We start from the raw sequence: 18833 nt of genomic DNA on the forward strand, positions 1-18833 counted from the left end.
TTATTTAAAACAAAAAGAAAATCTCCTCTAGCCACCAAGGATCTTAAGAACAAGACACTGATGTGAAAAGACATTTTCTTTTGTGTACACTAAATGTGATCTTGTACAAATATCACCTCCCACGTGGCCGTCTGAAGGATCTTAGCAGGAAGAATTCACAGGAAGTTAAATAATAAGTGACGTAAACAATCACAGGCTGTTTAAACTTTACTGGAAGAAGACATAAAACCACATGCAGGAAAGCTAAATAAGAGTAACACGTTGGCTGAGAAGATCACTTAAGATTTTCTTTGGGAAATACTCTATTCAAGTACATGAGTATAGCAAATGACATATATTGATGATACATATTTAGTTAATTACTTAACCCACATCTGTTTCTAAGAATGTGAATACTCAGGAAGAGCATACTCACAGACACAAATACTTACAGAGGAAAGGAAGCAGCAAAAGGAGCAAAGGGGATCAGATGGCTAGACAGACCATTAAGCGATGCTTGGATACAGTGATAGAAGTAAAACAACTCACATGACAATCAGAGGTCAAAATTAGAACGCCCGTTCGGAAAAAGTCAGGTCTACCAAATGGCTGAGTTACTCACATTCAAATTTTTTTCAATACATCTTTATTGGAGTATAATTGTTTCACAATGCTGTGTTAGTTTCTGTTATACAACAATGTGAATCAGGCATATGTATACATATATCCCCATATCTCCTCCCTCTTTTTTTATTTTTTTATTTTTTTATTTTTTTATTTTTTTATTTTTTTGTGGTACGCGGTCCTCTCACTGTTGTGGCCTCTCCCGTTGTGGAGCACAGGCTCCGGACGCCAGCAGCCACGGCTCATGGGCCCAGCTGCTCCGCGGCATGTGGGATCTTCCCAGACCGGGGCATGAACCCGTGTCGCCTGCATCGGCAGGCGGACTCTCAACCACTGCGCCACCAGGGAAGCCCTATCCCCTCCCTCTTGAGCCTCCCTCCCACCCTCCCTATCCCATCCCTCTAGGTGGTCACAAAGCACGGAGCTGATCTCCCTGTGCTACGCAGCTGCTTCCCACCAGCTACCTATTTTACATTTGAGAGTGTATATATGTCAGTGCTACTCTCACTTTGCTGCAGCTTCCACCTCCCCCACCGTGTCCTCAAGTCCATTCTCTACGTCTGCGTCTTTATTCCTGTCCTGCCCCTAGGTTCATCAGAACCATTTTTTTTTTTTACATTCCACATATATGTGTTAGCATATGGTATTTGGTATTCTCTCTCTCACTTACTTCACTCTGTATGACAGTCTCTAGGTCCATCCACCTCACTACAAATAACTCAATTTTGTTTCTCTTTATGGCTGAGTAATATTCCATTGTATATATGTGCCACATCTTCTTTATCCATTCACCTGTCGATGGACACTTAGGTTGCTTCCATGTCCTGGCTATTGTAAATAGTGCTGCAATGAACATTGTGACACATGTGTCTTTTTGAATTATGGTAGGGTATATGCCCAGTAGTGGGATTGCTGGGTCACATGGTAGTTCTATTTTTAGTTTCTTAAGGAACCTCCATACTGTTCTCCATAGTGGCTGTATCGATTTACATTCCCACAACAGTGCAAGAGGGTTCCCTTTTCACCACACCCTTTCCAGCAATTATTGTTGCTAGATTTTCTGATAATGGTCATTCTGACCAGTGTGAGGTGATACCTCATAGTTTTGATTTGTATTTCTCTGATAATTAGTGATGTTGAGCATCTTCTCATGTGCCTCTTCACAACCTGTATGTCTTCTTTGGTGAAATGTCTATTTAGGTCTTCTGACCATTTTTTAATTGGGTTGTTTGTTTTTTTGATATTGAGCTCCATGAGCTGTTTGTATATTTTGGAGATTAATCCTTTGTCAGTTGTTTCATTTGCAAATATTTGCTCCCATTCTGAGGGTTGTCCTTTTGTCTTATTTATGGTTTCCTTGGCTGTGCAAGAGCTTTTAAGTTCGATTAGGTCACATTTATTTTTGTTCTTAGTTTCATTACTCTAGGATGTGGGTCAAAAAAAATCTTGCTGTGGTTTATGTCAAACAGTGTCTTTCCTGTTTTCCTCTAAGAGTTTTATTGTGTCTGGACTTACTTTTATGTCTTTAATCCATTTTGAGTTTATTTTTGTGTATGGTGTTAGGCAGTGTACTAATTTCATTCTTTTACATGTAGCTGTCCAGTTTTCCCAGCACCACTTATTGCAGATGCTGTCTTTTCTCCATTGTACATTCTTGCCTCCTTTGTTGTAAATTAGGTGTCCATATGTGTGTGGGTTTATCTCTGGGCATTCTATCCTATCTCATTTATCTATATTTCTGTTTTTGTGCCAGTACCATACTGTATTGATTACTGTACCTTTGTAGTATAGTTCGAAGTCGGGGAGCCTGATTCCTCTAGCTCCATTTCTCTTTCTCAAGATTGCTTTGGCTATTTGGGATCTTTTTTTTTTAATTTTTTATTTATTTATTTTTTTACATCTTAATTGGAGTATAATTGCTTTACAATGGTGTGTTAGTTTCTGCTTTATAACAAAGTGAATCAGTTATACATATGTTCCCATATCTCTTCCCTCTTGCGTCTCCCTCCCTCCCATCCTCCCTATCCCACCCCTCTAGGTGGTCACAAAGCACCGAACTGATCTCCCTGTGCTATGCGGCTGCTTCCCACTAGCTATCTATTTTACATTTGGTAGTGTATCCATGTCCATGCCACTCTCTCGCTTTATCACAGCTTACCCTTCCCCCTCCCCATATCCTCAAGTCCATTCTCTAGTAGGTCTGTGTCTTTATTCCTGTCGGGGTCTTTTTTGTTTCCATACGAATTGTAAAATTTTTTGTTTTAATACTGTGAAGAATGCCACTGGTAGTTTGATAGGGATTGCACTGAATCCATAGATTGCTTTGGGTAGTATAGTCATTTTCACAATATTGATTCTTCCAATCCAACAGCATGGTATATTTCTCCATCTGTTTGTCACCTTTGATTTCTTTCATCAGTGTTTTACAGTTTTCTGAGTACAAGTCTTCTGCCTCCTTAGGTAGGTTTATTCCTAGATATTTTATTCCTTTTGTTGCAATGGTAAATGGGATTGTTTCCTTAATTTCTCCTTCTGATTTTTCATTGTTAGTGTATAGGAATGCAAGAGATTTCTGTGCATTAATTTTGTAACCTGCAACTTTACCAAATTCATTGATTAGTTCTAGCAGTTTTCTGATGGCATCTTTAGGATTTTCTATGTATGGTAACATGTCATCTGCAAACACTGACAGTTTTACTTCTTCTTTTCTGATCTGTATTCCTTTTATTTCTTTTTCTTCTCTGACTGCCTTGCCTAGGACTTCCAAAACTATGTTGAATAAGAGTGGCGAGAGTGGACATCCTTGTCTTGTTCCTGGTATTAGCGGAAATGCTTTCAGTTTTTCACCATTGAGTACAATGTTTGCTGCAGGTTTGTCATATACGGCCTTTATTATGTCGAAGTACGTTCCCTCTATGCCCATTTTCTGGACAGTTTTTATCATAAATGGGTGTTGAATTTTGTCAAAAGCTATTTCTGCACGTATTGAGATGATCATATGGTTTTATTACTTAATTTGTTAATATGGTATATCACATGGATTGCTTTGCATATACTGAAGAATCCTGGCACCCCTGGGATAAATCCCACTTGATCATTGTGTATGATCATTTTAATATGTTGTTGGATTCTGTTTGCTAGTATTTTGTTGAGGATTTCTACATCTATGCTCATCAGTGATATTGGTCTATAATTTTCTTTTTTTGTGACACCTTTTCCTGGTTTTAGTATCAGGGTGATGGTAGCTTCATATAATGAATTTGGGGATGTTTCTCCCTCTGAATTTTTTTGGAAGAGTTTGAGAAGGATTGGTGTTAGCTCTTCTCTAAATATTTGATAGAATTCACCTGTGAAGCCATCTGGTCCTGGACTTTCCTTTGCCAGAAGATTTTTAATTACAGTTTCAATTTCATTACTTGTGATTGGTCTGTTTATATTTTCTAATTCTTCCTGGTTCCATCTTGGAAAATTGTAACTTTCTAAGAATTTGTCCATTTCTTCGTGGTTTTCCATTTTATTGGCATATAGTTGTTTGTAGTAGTCTCTTATAATCCTTTGTATTTCTGTGTGCCAGTTGTGTTTTCTCCTTTTTCATTTCTAATTTTATTGATTTGTGTCCTCTCCCTTTTTTTCCTTGATGGGTCTGGCTAAGGGTTTATCAATTTTGTTTATCTTCTCAAAGAACCAGCTTTTAGTTTTATTGATCTTTGCTATTGTTTCCTACATTTCTTTTTCATTTATTTCTGATCTGATCTTTATGATTTCTTTCCTTCTACTGACTTGGAGAATTTTTTGTTCTTCTTTCTCTAGTTGCTTTAGGTGTAGTGTTAGATTGTTTATTTGAAATTTTTCTTGTTTCTTGACGTGAGATTGAATTCCTATAAACTTCCCTTTTAGAACTGCTTTTGCTGCATTCCATAGGTTTTGGGTTGTCATGTTTTCATTGTCATTTGTTTCTATTTATTTATTAATTTCTTCTTTGATTTCTTCAGTGATCTCTTGGTTATTTAGTAGCATACTCTTTAGCCTCCATGTATTTCTTTTTTACAGTTTCTTTTTTTTTCCCTGTAATTGATTTCCACTGTGGTCCAAAAAGATGCTTGATACCATTTCAATTTTCTTAAATTTTCCGAGGCTTGAGTTGTGACCCAAGATGTGACCTATCCTAGAGAATGTTCCATGTGCACTTGAGGAGAAAGTGTATTCTGCCCCTTTCGGGTGGAATGTTTTATAAATTATCAATTAAATCTATCAGGTCTATTGTGTCATTTAAAGCTTGTGTTTTCTCATTTATTTTCTGTTTGCATGATCTGTCCATTTGTGTAAGTGGAGTGTTAAAGTCCCCTACTATTATTGTGTTACTGTCGTTTTCCCCTTTCATGGTTGTTAGCATTTGCCTTATGTGTTGAGGTGCTCCTATGTTGGGTGCATAAACATATATAATTGTTATATCTTCTTCTTGGATTGATCCCTTGATCATTATGTAGTGTCCTTCCTTATCTCTTGTAACAGTCTTTATTTTAAAGTCTATTTTATCTGATACAAGTATTGCTACTCCAGATTTCTTTTGATCTTCATTCACATGGTATATCTTTCCCCATCCCTTCACTTTCAGTCTGTATGTGTCACTAGGTCTGAAGTGGATCTCTTGTAGACAGCATATATATGGGTCTTGTTTTTGTAACCATTCAGCCAATCTGTGTCTTTTGGTTGGGGCGTTTAATCCATTTACATTCAAGGTTATTATTGATATGTATGTTCCTATTACCATTTTCTTAATTGTTTTGGGTTTGTTTTTGTGGGTTGTTTTCTTCTCTTGTGTTTCCTGCCTAGAGAAGTTTCTTTAGCATTTGTTGTAAAGCTGGTTTGGTGGTGCTGAATTCTCTTAGCTTTTGCTTACCTAAAAAGCTTTTGATTTCTCCATCGAATCTGAATGAGATCCTTGCTGGGTAGAGTAATCTTGGTTGTAGGTTTTTCTGTTTCCTCAGTTTAAGTATAACCTGCCACTCCCTTCTGACCTGCAGAGTTTCTGCTGAAAACTCAGCCGATAATCTTATGGGGATAACTTTGTACGTTATTTTTTGTTTTTCTCCTGCTGCTTTTAATATTTTTTCTTTGAATTTAATTTTTGTTAGTTTGATTAATATACGTCTTGGTGTGTTTCTCCTAGGGTTTATCCTGTACGTGACTCTCTGCGCTTCCTGGACTTGGGTGACAATTTCCTTTCCCATGTTAGGGAAGTTTTACACTATAATCTCTTTAAATATTTTCTCAGAACCTTTCTTTTTCTCTTCTTCTTCTGGGACTCTATAATTTGAATGTTGGTGTGTTTAGTGTTGTCCCAGAGGTCTCTGAGATTGTCTTCAATTATTTTCCTTCTTTTTTCTTTATTCTGCTCCTTGGCAGTTATTTCTACCATTTTGTCTTCCAGCTCACTTATTCGTTCTTCTGCCTCAGTTATTCTGTTATTGATTCCTTCTAGTGTATTTTTCATTTCAGTTATTGTGTTGTTCATCTCTGTTTGTTCTCTAGTTCTTCTAGATCTTTATTAAACATTTCTTGTATTTTCTCAATTGTTGCCTCCATTCTATTTCTAAGATTCTGGATCATCTTTACTATCATTACTTTGAATTATTTTTCAGGTGGGTTGCTTATTTCCTCTTCATTTATTTGGTCATGTAGGTTTTTACCTTGCTCCTTCATTTGTGACATATTTTTTTGCTGTCTTATTTTTTTGTTTGTTTTTTGATGGGTGGGACTGTGTTCCTGTCTTACTGGGTGTTTGGCCTAAGGCTTCCAACACTGGAGCTTATAAGTTGTTGGGTAGAGCTGGTTCTTGGTGCCAAGATGATGACCTCTGGGAGACCTCACTCTGATGAATATTCCCTGGGGTCTGAGGTTCTCTGTTAGACCAGTGGTTCAGATTTGGAGCTCCCACCACACAAGCTTCGGCCCAACCCCTGCCTGCCTCGTGAACCAAGATTCTGTAAGCTGTGCAGGGTGGCTAAAAAAAAAAGAGAGAGAAAAAAGGAGAAAAATAACAAAGAGTAAAAACTAAAATCAGACTAGGAAACTAACAGGTATGTTAGAAAGAGTATAAAAATAAAAATATAGATGAAACAACAACTGGAAGGGAAAACAGAACCACAATAGTAAAATAGAGGAGAAGAAAAAAAAAAGGGGGAAAAAAGGTGGAAAAGTCCTTGGCTGTGGAGGGTAGGGCCTAGGCAGAGGCAGGGTTTGGGCAGCCAGCAGGGCCTATGCTTAGGACCCACAGGGCTGGAAAAGGCTATGGGGGGTGTCGGGGCTGGGGCTTAGGCTCAACGGAACAGAAGGGGCCCCGGCCTCTTGTCTCATAGGGTGGGGGACCCCGCCTGGGAGCCCAGCAGGCTTCCGGGGCCTGAGTGGGTAGGGCAAACACTCTCCACTCCTCTCCCGCTCCTCTGGTCCTGGAAGGCCCCGCCTGCCTGCCTCTCCTGTTCTCCCCCGGCCTCCCTCCTGTGCCCCCAGGACCAACACGGCCTGGAGGGGGCCTCTGAGGGCATAGGACTTGCCCCAAGAGCCAGGTAAACTTTCCGGGCCTATTAGGCAAGAGAAATGCTCAGTGCACTCCCACCTGATCTGAGCCCCCAAGGGTCCATCCAAGCATGGTAACCCCTCCCCCGCTCTCAGCCGCCCCTCAAGGGTGCCAGAACTGTTCATCCTCCACTTCTCCTCCCCCCTCAGTCCCCCCATGTCCAACCGGTTCCCTTGGGGATTCCTCCCATCTCCATGGGCATCAAGGTCCCCCACCAACATCCGGCAGGCACCCTAGTTGTGGGGAGACGTGAACTCCACGTCTTCCCACGCTGCCATGTTGACTCCACCCTCCATATTCAATTTTTATACAACTTTTTAGGAGGTTATTGATCATACAATCAAGGTATACACATTTCTTTTTCCCCACCCCCAAGATTGTTCACTTAAACTGATTACCCTGGAATATTATCTAATATACAAAATATAAGTCAGGTGTGTGTATGTGCATGTGTGTGTATACAGATATTCACTACCTATCCACCAGCAAGGTAAAGCCCAACACTTGTTTTTATAAAGTTTGAACTTTCAAACCCAGCCCCACCTATTCATTTATACATTGCCTATGTACATATCTATATATATTTCTACGGCTAATTTCATGCTACAACACCAGAGTTGAGTAGTTACCACAGAGAGAGATCTATGGCTCACAAAGCTGGACCTATTCATTACCAGGTCCTTTACAGAAAATGTTTGCAACCTTGGTATAATGAACTTTTCTTACCATATTCAGTAATATTTCCTTACTGACCTTCCAAAATTGTTTTCATTATCATTAGCAGTAGATACTTTAAAAGATTAACAGTACCCCCTTTACTTTGCTTAGTAGTTCATAACTGACAAACACACACTCCTATTAACTTCTTATAAGGAGTCTATGAGCTGTCATTAGTAATTTACAATGTACAAATTGGGAGCCAGAGCTAAGAGGCTAGATGGTTGCCAAAGAGAAGCAAGAGAGTTAGCCCTTCATCTGAGTCCTGGGTATCCACTCTTCACTGAACCACAACTGTACCCAAAACCAGAAGAATGCAAAAGCAGGACACCTCATCTGACATACAGGCAGGCAGCTCTGCACAGTAGTAGACAAAACTCTGGAGTCACAAAGACCTGGATTTGAATTCCACTTCTGCTACTTCTTGGCTCTGTGCCCTTGAAAAGTTTACTTACTTAAAGTTCACGACCATGGGAACATCTCTAAAAGGGGCAAAAAAATATCCTTGTAAGTTATCAGGAGAAAAATTCATTCATTCAAAGATATCTACTGCGTACCTTCTTTGGGTCGGACACTGCACAAGGCTCTTTGTATAAAGAGTGAGCCCAATAGATGTGGTCCAGTGAGATGACATTTACATTGCACTTTGCAGAGTTTCTTACACATAACCTCTCAGAGTGCTACTGGATTGGTGTTGCCACTATTATTTTTATTATTATGAGGACAGTGGATGAGTTTGGGAAGACTGGAGAAAACAACTCAATGAAGGTGGTCAGCAACCCAAGTCCCTCCCTTCATTCTGACCATCCCTTCCTCACTGACACTGTTATGATGACAGATAGACAATCAAGGTATAACATATCTCAGGACAGTGCTGTCTTCCCCTCTCCACACAGCTTATCAACCTGTGCCCACTTCCTCCACAGTTCCGATCCGAGGCAAACCCACTTATTGCTATTCCCAGTGTTCACAGCAGGTACAGCAAGCACCACTATATGCTATTGATTCTTCCCGCCCTGCCTGTGAGCAACACGGCACCAAGCCCATAGGGTTCCTTTGAAACTGCTCATCCAGCGCCCTGGGTAGTTGTTGTGGTAGCAGAGTTGCCTGGCAGGATGGGAAAGCCCATGTGATACATCCTCAGAAGTAACTGACACCTCCTACCATCCTCTCCAGTCACACTGCTTTCCTGCTCTTCCTGACAAATACCAGGCACACTCCTGCCTTCCTGGAACCTGCACACTGGCTGTTCTCTCCTTTAGAAATGCTTTGTCTCCAGATACGCACATGACTTGCTTCCTTGCCTCCTCTAGGACTTTGTGTAAATGTTATCTTCTCAGAAGAGATATTTCCTGACCACTGTGTTCAAAATGGTCACACCTCCACCTGAGCACTCCTCTGCTTTATTGTTCTCCATTAAATCTATCACTTTCTGAATATATCTGTAGCCCGCTGCCATCTAGAACAGGATCTCCATGAGGAAATATCCTGTTGTCTCTTTTGTTGACTGCTGTGTTCCCAGGGCCTCAGGACAGGATCAGCACGTAGTAGGTATGAGAAGGAGGGGTGGAAAAAGAAAAAAGGGGTCAATCCCATGAAGCACCCTGGGACATGGTTTACATATTCGTCTCACTGACCCCATTTATGTTGAGCAATGATTTCTGAGACAAAATAAAAATAGTAAAGAACACGTAATTGAAGTGTAGAGAAATTGATGCACTTGTCTAATTCTGAAAGCGGTAGGTTGTTTCCTCTCCTCTCTGGTTTGTCATTTTGCTTCTCTGTGGTCACTAAACTGAAGCTCTGTGGTTGCCAAGCAGTTTCTGGAACTATCCCAACAGGGTACTTCTCTAAACCACTCAACTCATCCACTTAAACTTGCACCAAAGCGAGTTGTTTAAAACTCCAACTGTCAAATAAAGTGTTAGGGAAGGATGTACCCCATTGTGGGATTACATGGATGGTGGGGCGGGGATGGTAATAATCCTTCCATTCAGGATTACTGGCTATAGCCGATGATAATAAGCCATTCCATCACCATAATTATCCCTTCATTTAAAAGGGCACAGTGGACAAAGAAAAACATACATCTTCCCTGATGATCAACATTTTTTAGATTACCAGCTCTGAGTTCTCCCAACATGCATATGTGCATTTCTCTAAAGCCCTAATATACACAGTTTTATGCACAGGCTTTGGATTCAAACAGTACTGGATTTAGATCCTGGCTCTGACACTCACTAGCTGGATAATATTAGGCAAGTCATTCAACCTCCTTGGCCCTCAATTTCATGCTGAAAAGGTAAAGATAAAAATAATAACGGTAATAAATACAACCATAATCATAGCAGTGAGTCCTTGTTAGGCACTTGTGACTGCCATGTACTGGGCCAAGAGCATTCTATTTTGCTAGCATCATGAACTGCAACCGTAACTACTCGGATTTACTCCCCAACCACCTGGGTCTTAACCTCAAAACACATCCTCTTCAGCCTTTCCGACCACATACTCAGAGCAACCTCTCCCCTCTCACCTCAACTGGTTGGTTATCTAGCACACTCTAGAGACTGCCTCGTCGTGTTGGTCACTGTTTCCAGTACCTCATCTAATCTCAATTCCATCATCAACACTGGAGATGAGAACCAGAGGGGACTCTCTGTATTCTCTAAACACTTAACTGATTTTCCAAGGTATGAGAAAGTATCTTGCAAAACAACTACTGGTGGGGGGGAATGCTGACAGGAGAAGGAAGTAAGAAAAAAATAGCAAGATAAGAAGAAAAGAAGGAAAAATAAGCTACTCTCCCTCTGAGTCTCCTTAATTTTAGTTTCTTCATATTGAATCTGACATTTGAGAACTCCTTCAGAACTCATCTACCCACTCAGGACCTCCATGTATCACCACCTTCCCCAACCAAACTGAATTTCCTATGGCCCCACAGCACCTAGCAGTCAACTTCAGACACAAAGTGAATCAAAATATTTTACATAAGCAAGGTTTGCAGAAAGGCTGGGAGAAGAAGAAGACAGCTTCCAATCTGACAAGAGAGGCTGACTTCAACACAACTAACCGAATACAAGGTGGTGGTGGTGTTTGGCAGTAGGGTGGGATGCCCTAACTGCCTCCTAAGCCCCAAGTCTTGGTGATGAGACCAATGCAAATGAAACGGTAAGACTACCTTTTGCCCACCAGAGGTGGGACATACACAGCCACCTACTGGAGACAATCTGGTTGTCAGGCAACCATGATAGGCTATCAGCCTGAGTAAAAGTGACAACATACAACTATGGTAATAGTTGTTAATAAAATGACGTGTCAACCACAAAAAGGGAGAGGTCCTGCAAGGAAGCCTAGGTAAAAGTTTGGACCTGCCCATTTGAACCCTATGGAGGGAAGAGGAAGCCTATCCCACAGGACTTTAGGAATCTCGGCTTCATTGGCAAAGCAGGTTGGCATGTGGAGATGGATGCGATGGGTCCTAGCAAACAAACTGTGTGTCAAGTTCTCATCTACAGCTCCATCCCTCCTGTGAAATGGACAGCACACCAGTGTAGAACCTACCTGTTGTCCGTTCAGTGATTCATAGAGCAATCTCCTGACTCTATGTGACTTCTCATGTAGGCTGACTTCAGGGAGTTAATACACCTAACATGGATTTTTCAAGTATTTCCAAGCCCTGAAATAATTCTTTTTCCCAGCAAGTTAATGAAGTAGGTGTTGATTATGATCTGGCTTCCAAAGTAACTTGACAGCATTGAAACAATGAGCTATTAATGTCAAAATGAGCATTAGGGTTTATATAGTACTTAACTCTCACTAAAAATTAGTTGTGATTGTCGTTTGCAGCTTAGTCCCATGATCATTTGTTTATCATGAGTCGGTCCTCAGAGCCAGGGGGCCACTGGACAGTTAATACAGGTCTTGGAACTTGTGACCTTCTTAAGGTCTTATCCAATGACACTCTTGCCCAGCACCAATATGCCTTCACATCTCGACGTCCTCTACCTGTTCTAATCCCTTTCTCTCTACAGACTTCTACAGAAAGCAGGATGAGGTCAGCGCTCAGCAACAGTAAAGGTAGCGATGCTTGCAAATGAAGGCAGGAGGGTCATATTGACTGTAGAGTTGGGAAAAGCACCACAGAGAAGGAAGATTTCAGCTGGGCCTTGAAAGATGAGAGGAAGGAAGAAAAAAAGGGAGGAGAAGATGTAACATGGATAAATGAAAATTTCATAGAACATTAGAAGTAAAGGAAGTAAAACAGTCCAGCATGACTCACAGTTTTTTTTCCTCTTGAGCAAACAGGTGAATAATGGCGATGTTGCCAAGAAACGATGGTCTGTATTTGGGGGGAACTCCAGGTAGACAGTGAATTCTGTCATGAGACAAGGGTTCTGTGGGGTATCAAGTACAATATGAATCCAGGGCTCAAGAAAGAGTCTGGAGACATGGAAGCAACCTAAATGTCCATCAACAGATGAATGGATAAAGAAGAGTTGGTACATATATACAATGGAATATTACTCAGCCATAAAAAGAATGAAATTGGGTCATTTGTAAAGACGTGGATGGACGTAGAGTGTCATACAGAGTGAAGTAAGCCAGAAAGAGGAAAGCAAATATTGTATATTAACTCATATATGTGGAATCCATAAAAATGTTATAGATAACCTTACTTGCAAAGCAGAGATAGAGACACAGACACAGAGATCAAATGTATGGATACCAAGGGGGAAGTGGTGGTGGGATAAATTGGGAGATTGGGACTGACATATACACACTACTATGTATAAAATAGACAACTAATGAGAACCTACTGTATAGTACAGGGAACTCTACTTAATGCTCTGTGGTGACCTAAATGGGAAGGAAATCCAAAAAAGAGGTGCTATATGTATACATACAGCTGATTCATTTTGCTATACAGTAGAAACAAACGTAACATTGTAAAGCAACTATACTCCAATAAAAATTAATTTTAAAAAAAAGAAGAGAGAGAGAGTCTAGAGAACCCCTTCTACCGGTGTGTCGTTTATTCTAAACCTACCTCCTCCCGTTTTGGTTTTATGGCTGGTTGGAGCACCTGCACTGACTATTCAAGTCTCCACCTGGTCTCTACATTCTCACATCCATTACTCCTCTTCCCTCACACTTAAATTTCTTTGCCTCAAATTCTTTCCCCCGTAACTGTCAGCCAACATTTCATTTCCTTTGCTGACACTGGCAGGACTAGGAAGTGACTGCAGGACATTCAGGCAATACTGCTGAAGCTCAACCTAGCACCAAGATGGCATTGGGCACTAAAACGTGAGACAAACCCCCATAGGTGCCTGAGATCACAGATGTTCCATCTCTCACCCCCCTCTGGAAAGCTCCACACGAAATAAGTTACACCAAGGATACTGGCAAACATCCTATTAACCTCGTTGTCCCCTGGGCTTGTCACATGCCAATCCCTACCTTCTTCCTCATTTCCTCCCCCATTTCATGAAAGCCGCAGGACTCCGTTTGCTCTTCATTAGGAAGAAACAGATAAACCAGATCTGAGACAAGGACTAACCAACTCCAGAACTCACAGATGACAGGAATTCAGCAGGACTTCCATTCATTTTATTTTTTTTTAATAATTTTTATTGGAGTATAGTTGCTTTACAATGTTGTGTTAGTTTCTCCTATACCACAAAGTAAATCAGCTATATGTATGTATATATATATATATATATATATATATATATATATATATATATCCCTCTTTTTTTTGGATTTCCTTCTCATTTAGGTCACCACAGAGCACTGAATAGAGTTCCCTGTGTATATTTTATACATAGTAGTGTATATATGTCAGTCCCAATCTCCCAATTCATCCCACCCCCTTCCCCCCCTTGGTATCCATATGTTTGTTCTCTACATCTATGTCTCTATTTCTGCTTTGCAAATAAGTTCATCTGTACCATTTTTCTAGATTCCACATATGTGATATTATACGATATTTGTTTTTCACTTTCTGACTTACTTCACTCTGTATGACAATCTCTAGGTCCATCCATATCTCTGCAAATGGCACAAAAACTACCATGTGACCCAGCAATCCCACTCCTGGGTATATACCCAGAGAAAACCAAAATTCAAAAAGATACATGCACCCTAATGTTCACTGCTGCACTATTTACAATAGCCAGGTCATGGAAGCGACCTAAATGTCCATAAACAGAGGAATGGATAAAGAAGATGTGGTACATATGTACAATGGAATATGACTCAGCCATAAAAAGGAACAAAATTGTGCCATTTGCAGAGACATGGAAGGATTTCCATTCATTTAAAAAATACATAAAGAACAGACTTGTGGTTGCCAAGGGGGAGGGGTTTGGGGGAGGGAAGAGGTGGGAGGTTGGGGTTAGCAGATGTAAGCTTTTATATAGAGAATGGATAAAAAACAAGGTCCTACTGTATAGTATAGAGAACTATATTCAATATGCTATGACAAACTACAATTGAAAAGAATATTTTAAAAAAGAATGTGTATATATGTACATATATATGTATAACTGAATCACTTTGCTTCACAGCAGAAATTAACACAACACTGAAAATTAACTATACTTCAATAAAAAATGCTTTAATTCATAGATAATAAATTCAGATTTTAAATGAGTATTCAACTTGGGCTCTACACCTGTCTAAATCTCTCTATATCTTCAGTCAATACTATATAAAAAGAGTTCCTTGATGGTATGATGAGTTTTTTCCGACAGCACAAAAAAGTGCTGACTTTAAATCATAAACTGAAGAGAAGTCAAAGAGAAGACACTAAGAAAAGCCCTATGAATGCACACACTGCCATCATTGATTTCTCTATTAAAAAAACATTGATGGAGCACATACCATGGGCCAGGCACGGAGCTGGGCCCTGAGCAAAGACAAGTTAGACAAGACTTCCCCAGTCACACCACCCGAAAATTAACATAGCCTAGTGCAAAAGAGAAGCAAGGGAGGGGCTAACTTCTGTGCCAAGTGATGAACTGGATCCTCAGGTAGTGGGAGCAGCCCACCCAATACAGGGGGAGGGAGAGGAACAGGGGAGGATTAGTGGGTAGGTGAGATAGTGCACCTGACCACAAGTGATCCTACAGGCCTGATGAGCTACAGCCCTGTCTCTCCATCCTCTGCAAACAGCTCACCAAGCAGATAAATGGCAATGAGGGGCCACGGAAGGCAGACTCAGTCTCAGTCTTTGTCAATTATTTTTAGGGCAGGAGAAGAGAAGCAGAAGATTCTTTTTCAAGAAAGAAGTTTTTAATTGTTGTTGTTTGTTTAATGGTTGAGTTAAATCAAACTACCCAGAATAACCTAAAGGACTGCACATTCCAAGCTCTTCTGCATTTAGCTGGAGAAGAGAAAATAACCACTACCGCCCATCTGCAAACCATCCATCCTCTGCCATCACATCACTGACAGCCCTCAGCACAGCCCACAGTCACTGCAGATACACGTCATGTCAGAAAGCCCTCCAGCCTTCATTCAAGGCAGAGCAGAATGCTCACCACCCTTGACCACCACCCATCCACACTTCAGGCCTGTGTTTGTCATATTTCCTCACCTATCAAATCCTACTTATCCTCTGTGCCAACTTGAACACTGCCTCACACATGACAAGCCCTTGGATCCCCACATATGATCTCCTCCAACCTCTGAGCTGCCAGGAGAAAGGCTTGAATGTTTTGCACAGACAGCCAGCCCCAATTTCTCTTTGCCTCTTATGCTACAATTAATGCTATGTCCTAATAGATCACAACTTGAAGGCAGGGTCACATTCTTATCCATCTCTTATTTCCAAAAGAATCTTTATGATGCCCGAGTTAGAGTAGGCATTAAATATTTATAGTCAGTGAAACAGTTTAACAGCACTAACTTTTAAAACAACTTACTCTAACTTGAGTTTGTTAGCCTATCAAGGCCAAGAAGCCCTCCTATTTTTTTTTCTGGTCAGTTAATAAGTAACAAGAAGATAAAGATTAACATTAGTATACAATTTAACATCTTACCTCCTTCATACTAAACTATGAATTAGGAACTATGTTTAAAAATTCACTTAATTTATATTTTGATTAGTGGCAAAAGATATTTCAAATTTACAAATAACAGTAAACATCATAAAAAAATGTTACAAAAACGATTTCATAAATGTTAATGGTTATGAAACAAATAGTTAAGTCATTTAATGGTTAATGGTGTCTTAACATAATAATGCTTCCGAAAGAATATGGTCTTCAAATATCCACAGTCCCACTCCCCAGTGAAATCTAAATGTATGGCATAATTAAGAGGCTTTGGTTCTAAAAATAAAATCAAAAATCCTAGTGGAATAACCAGTTTTGTCCATAATTATAACACTAACCTAGAATATAAAAAAATTAAGCCATTGCCTCAACACTGAAACCTACTTCCAGTGCCATAAATGTAAGATTTTTTAAAAAACTGATTAAACTGATTATCCTTATAGTTATAGTTGGTCATCTGATGATTACATTTAAATTAAACTCATCCTAGAAATATACTATTTGCTGCATAATTATATTTGGTTATTTCTACCTTATAGAAATACTAAAGCTTCACAAAAATCACTGAATCGATAAGAAGTTGCTTCCTTTAATATCTGGCTTTCTTTTCATTTTTAGAGGAGGGAAGTGAAGTCGCCCACAGGTAAGCGTGCACAGGATCAGACACTCACGCAGGTACGTACTTGTGAAGGAGAAGAGAGTTCCAACTCTCTGGCAGTCAAAAGGAGACACATATTCTTACGTTTCTTAGGAATATGAATATGCATTTTTGTCTGTGGGTAGTGGAGACAGAGAGATAGAAACAGACACATATTTCAGCAAAAAGTTAAAGTTATGCTCTTGATTTCTTTGCCAGGAGATGGAAAAAGGAAAACTCATCCAACAGGGCTTTTAATTTAATGCCTTGAAGTATTCTAGGAAGGTTATTTGTAATACTTTTAAAAGACATAGAGGTCAACCCCCAAACAAATGGGAACACTTGGTGCAATCAATATTACCTTCATTTAAATTCTTATAAATGCCATCCTCTCCATGCAAGCTAACCACAAAAATAAATCCTAACCAAATTTTTCAAGGGCACTGAATACATTTTTAAAAAAAGAAAAAAGACAGACAAACAGGAAAATGCCCAGCCCTGGTCTCACCTCTGGCCCTTCTGGCGCATCCTCTCCAAGGGGAGTTTTCTGGAGCACATCAAAGATGCCATTGCTGGAAGCCCTCCTGTCCTCGGCAGGAGAGGCATAGGTCTCCTGGGAGTCTGTTTCCACTACATGGAAGTGGCCTGCTTCTTCCTGGCTCCAATCCAATTCTTCTTCAGACTGTTTCAAAGAGCTACTGCTACTTTTGGGAACGATCCCTGCTGTCGACAGGCTGCTAGGCACCGAGGTGTAGGACGACTGGGGCCGGGAGTAAGGCCGCCCCTCGGGGGCCAAGGCCTCAGCCTCCAGGAAGTCAGGGACGGAGAGGCTGAGGCGACGGTCCAGACAATGCCTGGCCCGTAAGTCCAGGGGTTTGTCTGAGTTCTTTTTTACCTTCCTCTTGCTCAGGTTGATTAACAAAGGCCTGGTCCGCTGTTTTAAAGAGTCCCAGACAGAAGGTTTATCCAGATCCATGGCTGCATGAAGACCCAGGAAGTTCACTCTGGGAAAGAGTGTGTCTCTACAGGCCCTTCCTAGGAAACAGAAGACAAAAAGAAAGAACATGAAGCTGCTGTCAGGGCACATCAAAGTGGAAAACATGACTCAAGAATCTTACCCTTCCATTAAGTGATCAAGATCGAAACATTTGACTGGTAACATCTACAAATATCAGGAAAAGCATTCTTATGGAACTGAATTTTTAAGATCTTTTTATCAGAGTAGTTACAGGAAAGTTAAAGCAATGAATGCATGAAACTATAAGGTTGGCACAAAAAATGTGACATTAAAAGACTGTTTTCTGAGTTTGTCTTATTTCACTCATTGCACTCCAGGTTCATCTTTGTTGCTGCAAATGACAGAATTTCCTTCTTTTCATGACTAACTAATATCCCACTGTATATACCACATTTTCTTTATCTATTCATGCTTCAATGGCCATCTAGGTTTTTTTCCAAATTTTGGCTACTGTGAATAATGCTGCAGTGAAAAGGGATGCAGATATCTCTTGGAGATACCGATTTCATTTCCTTTGAATATATACCCAGAAATGGGATAGCTGGTTTAATTCTAGTTTTTCGTTGTTTAAGGAACTTCCATATTGTTTTCCATAATAACTAGACCAATGTATATTTCCACCAACAGTGTGTAAATGTTCCCTATTCGCCACACGCTCACCAACACTCATCTCTTTGTCTTTTTTATTTTTATAATCACCATGTATTTTTGAAATTTGCTAAGAGAGTAGATCTTAGGTGTTCTCAGCACACACACACACACATAAAAATGGTAAGTATATGAGGTGATGGAGATATTAATTAACTTGATTGTGGTACTCATTTTGTAATGTATATTAAATTGACCACTGTATACCTTAAATATATGCAATTTTTATTTGTCAATTATACCTTATTAAACCTTGAAAAAAAACAGGAATAAAAAGTAAATAAGAAGGCTTCTTTCTTCTCTCCTCTCAAGAGAAAGCAGAGCAAAAGACATTTACTAGAAAAATAACAGCATCTTTTAACCAGTATGTTCAAGGGAGTCCCTTTCTATGTCTCTAAACCCAGAGTCAGCAAACAATTTCAGTACAAGGCCAGTTAGTAAATATTGTAGACTTTGAGGGTGAGATGGTGGTCAAACTACTCAACTCTGTTGTTGTGACACCAAAGGAAACATAGATAATACCAAAATGAAAGAGTGTACCTGTGTTCCAATAAAACTTTATTTATAAAAACA

The 18833-nt window shown here is 40.0% G+C and overlaps 1 protein-coding gene across 4 annotated transcripts in view; it reads right to left on the reverse strand.

Moving 5' to 3' along the window:
* The window catches only part of MCTP2 (multiple C2 and transmembrane domain containing 2), a 190845-nt gene extending 173226 nt beyond the window's left edge, over positions 1 to 17619 (reverse strand). For all 4 annotated transcript variants that reach the window (XM_065872663.1, XM_065872662.1, XM_065872661.1 and 1 more), the window contains exon 1: positions 17103 to 17619. In XM_065872663.1, the coding sequence (XP_065728735.1) occupies positions 17103 to 17570 (468 nt within the window). In that variant the 5' untranslated portion in view covers positions 17571 to 17619. The remainder of the gene's footprint in view (positions 1 to 17102) is intronic.
* Positions 17620 to 18833: the final 1214 nt, after the last annotated feature.

The sequence above is a fragment of the Phocoena phocoena genome, chromosome 2 (assembly GCF_963924675.1).
Source record: "Phocoena phocoena chromosome 2, mPhoPho1.1, whole genome shotgun sequence".
In the NCBI taxonomy this organism is placed as follows: Eukaryota; Metazoa; Chordata; class Mammalia; order Artiodactyla; family Phocoenidae; genus Phocoena; species Phocoena phocoena.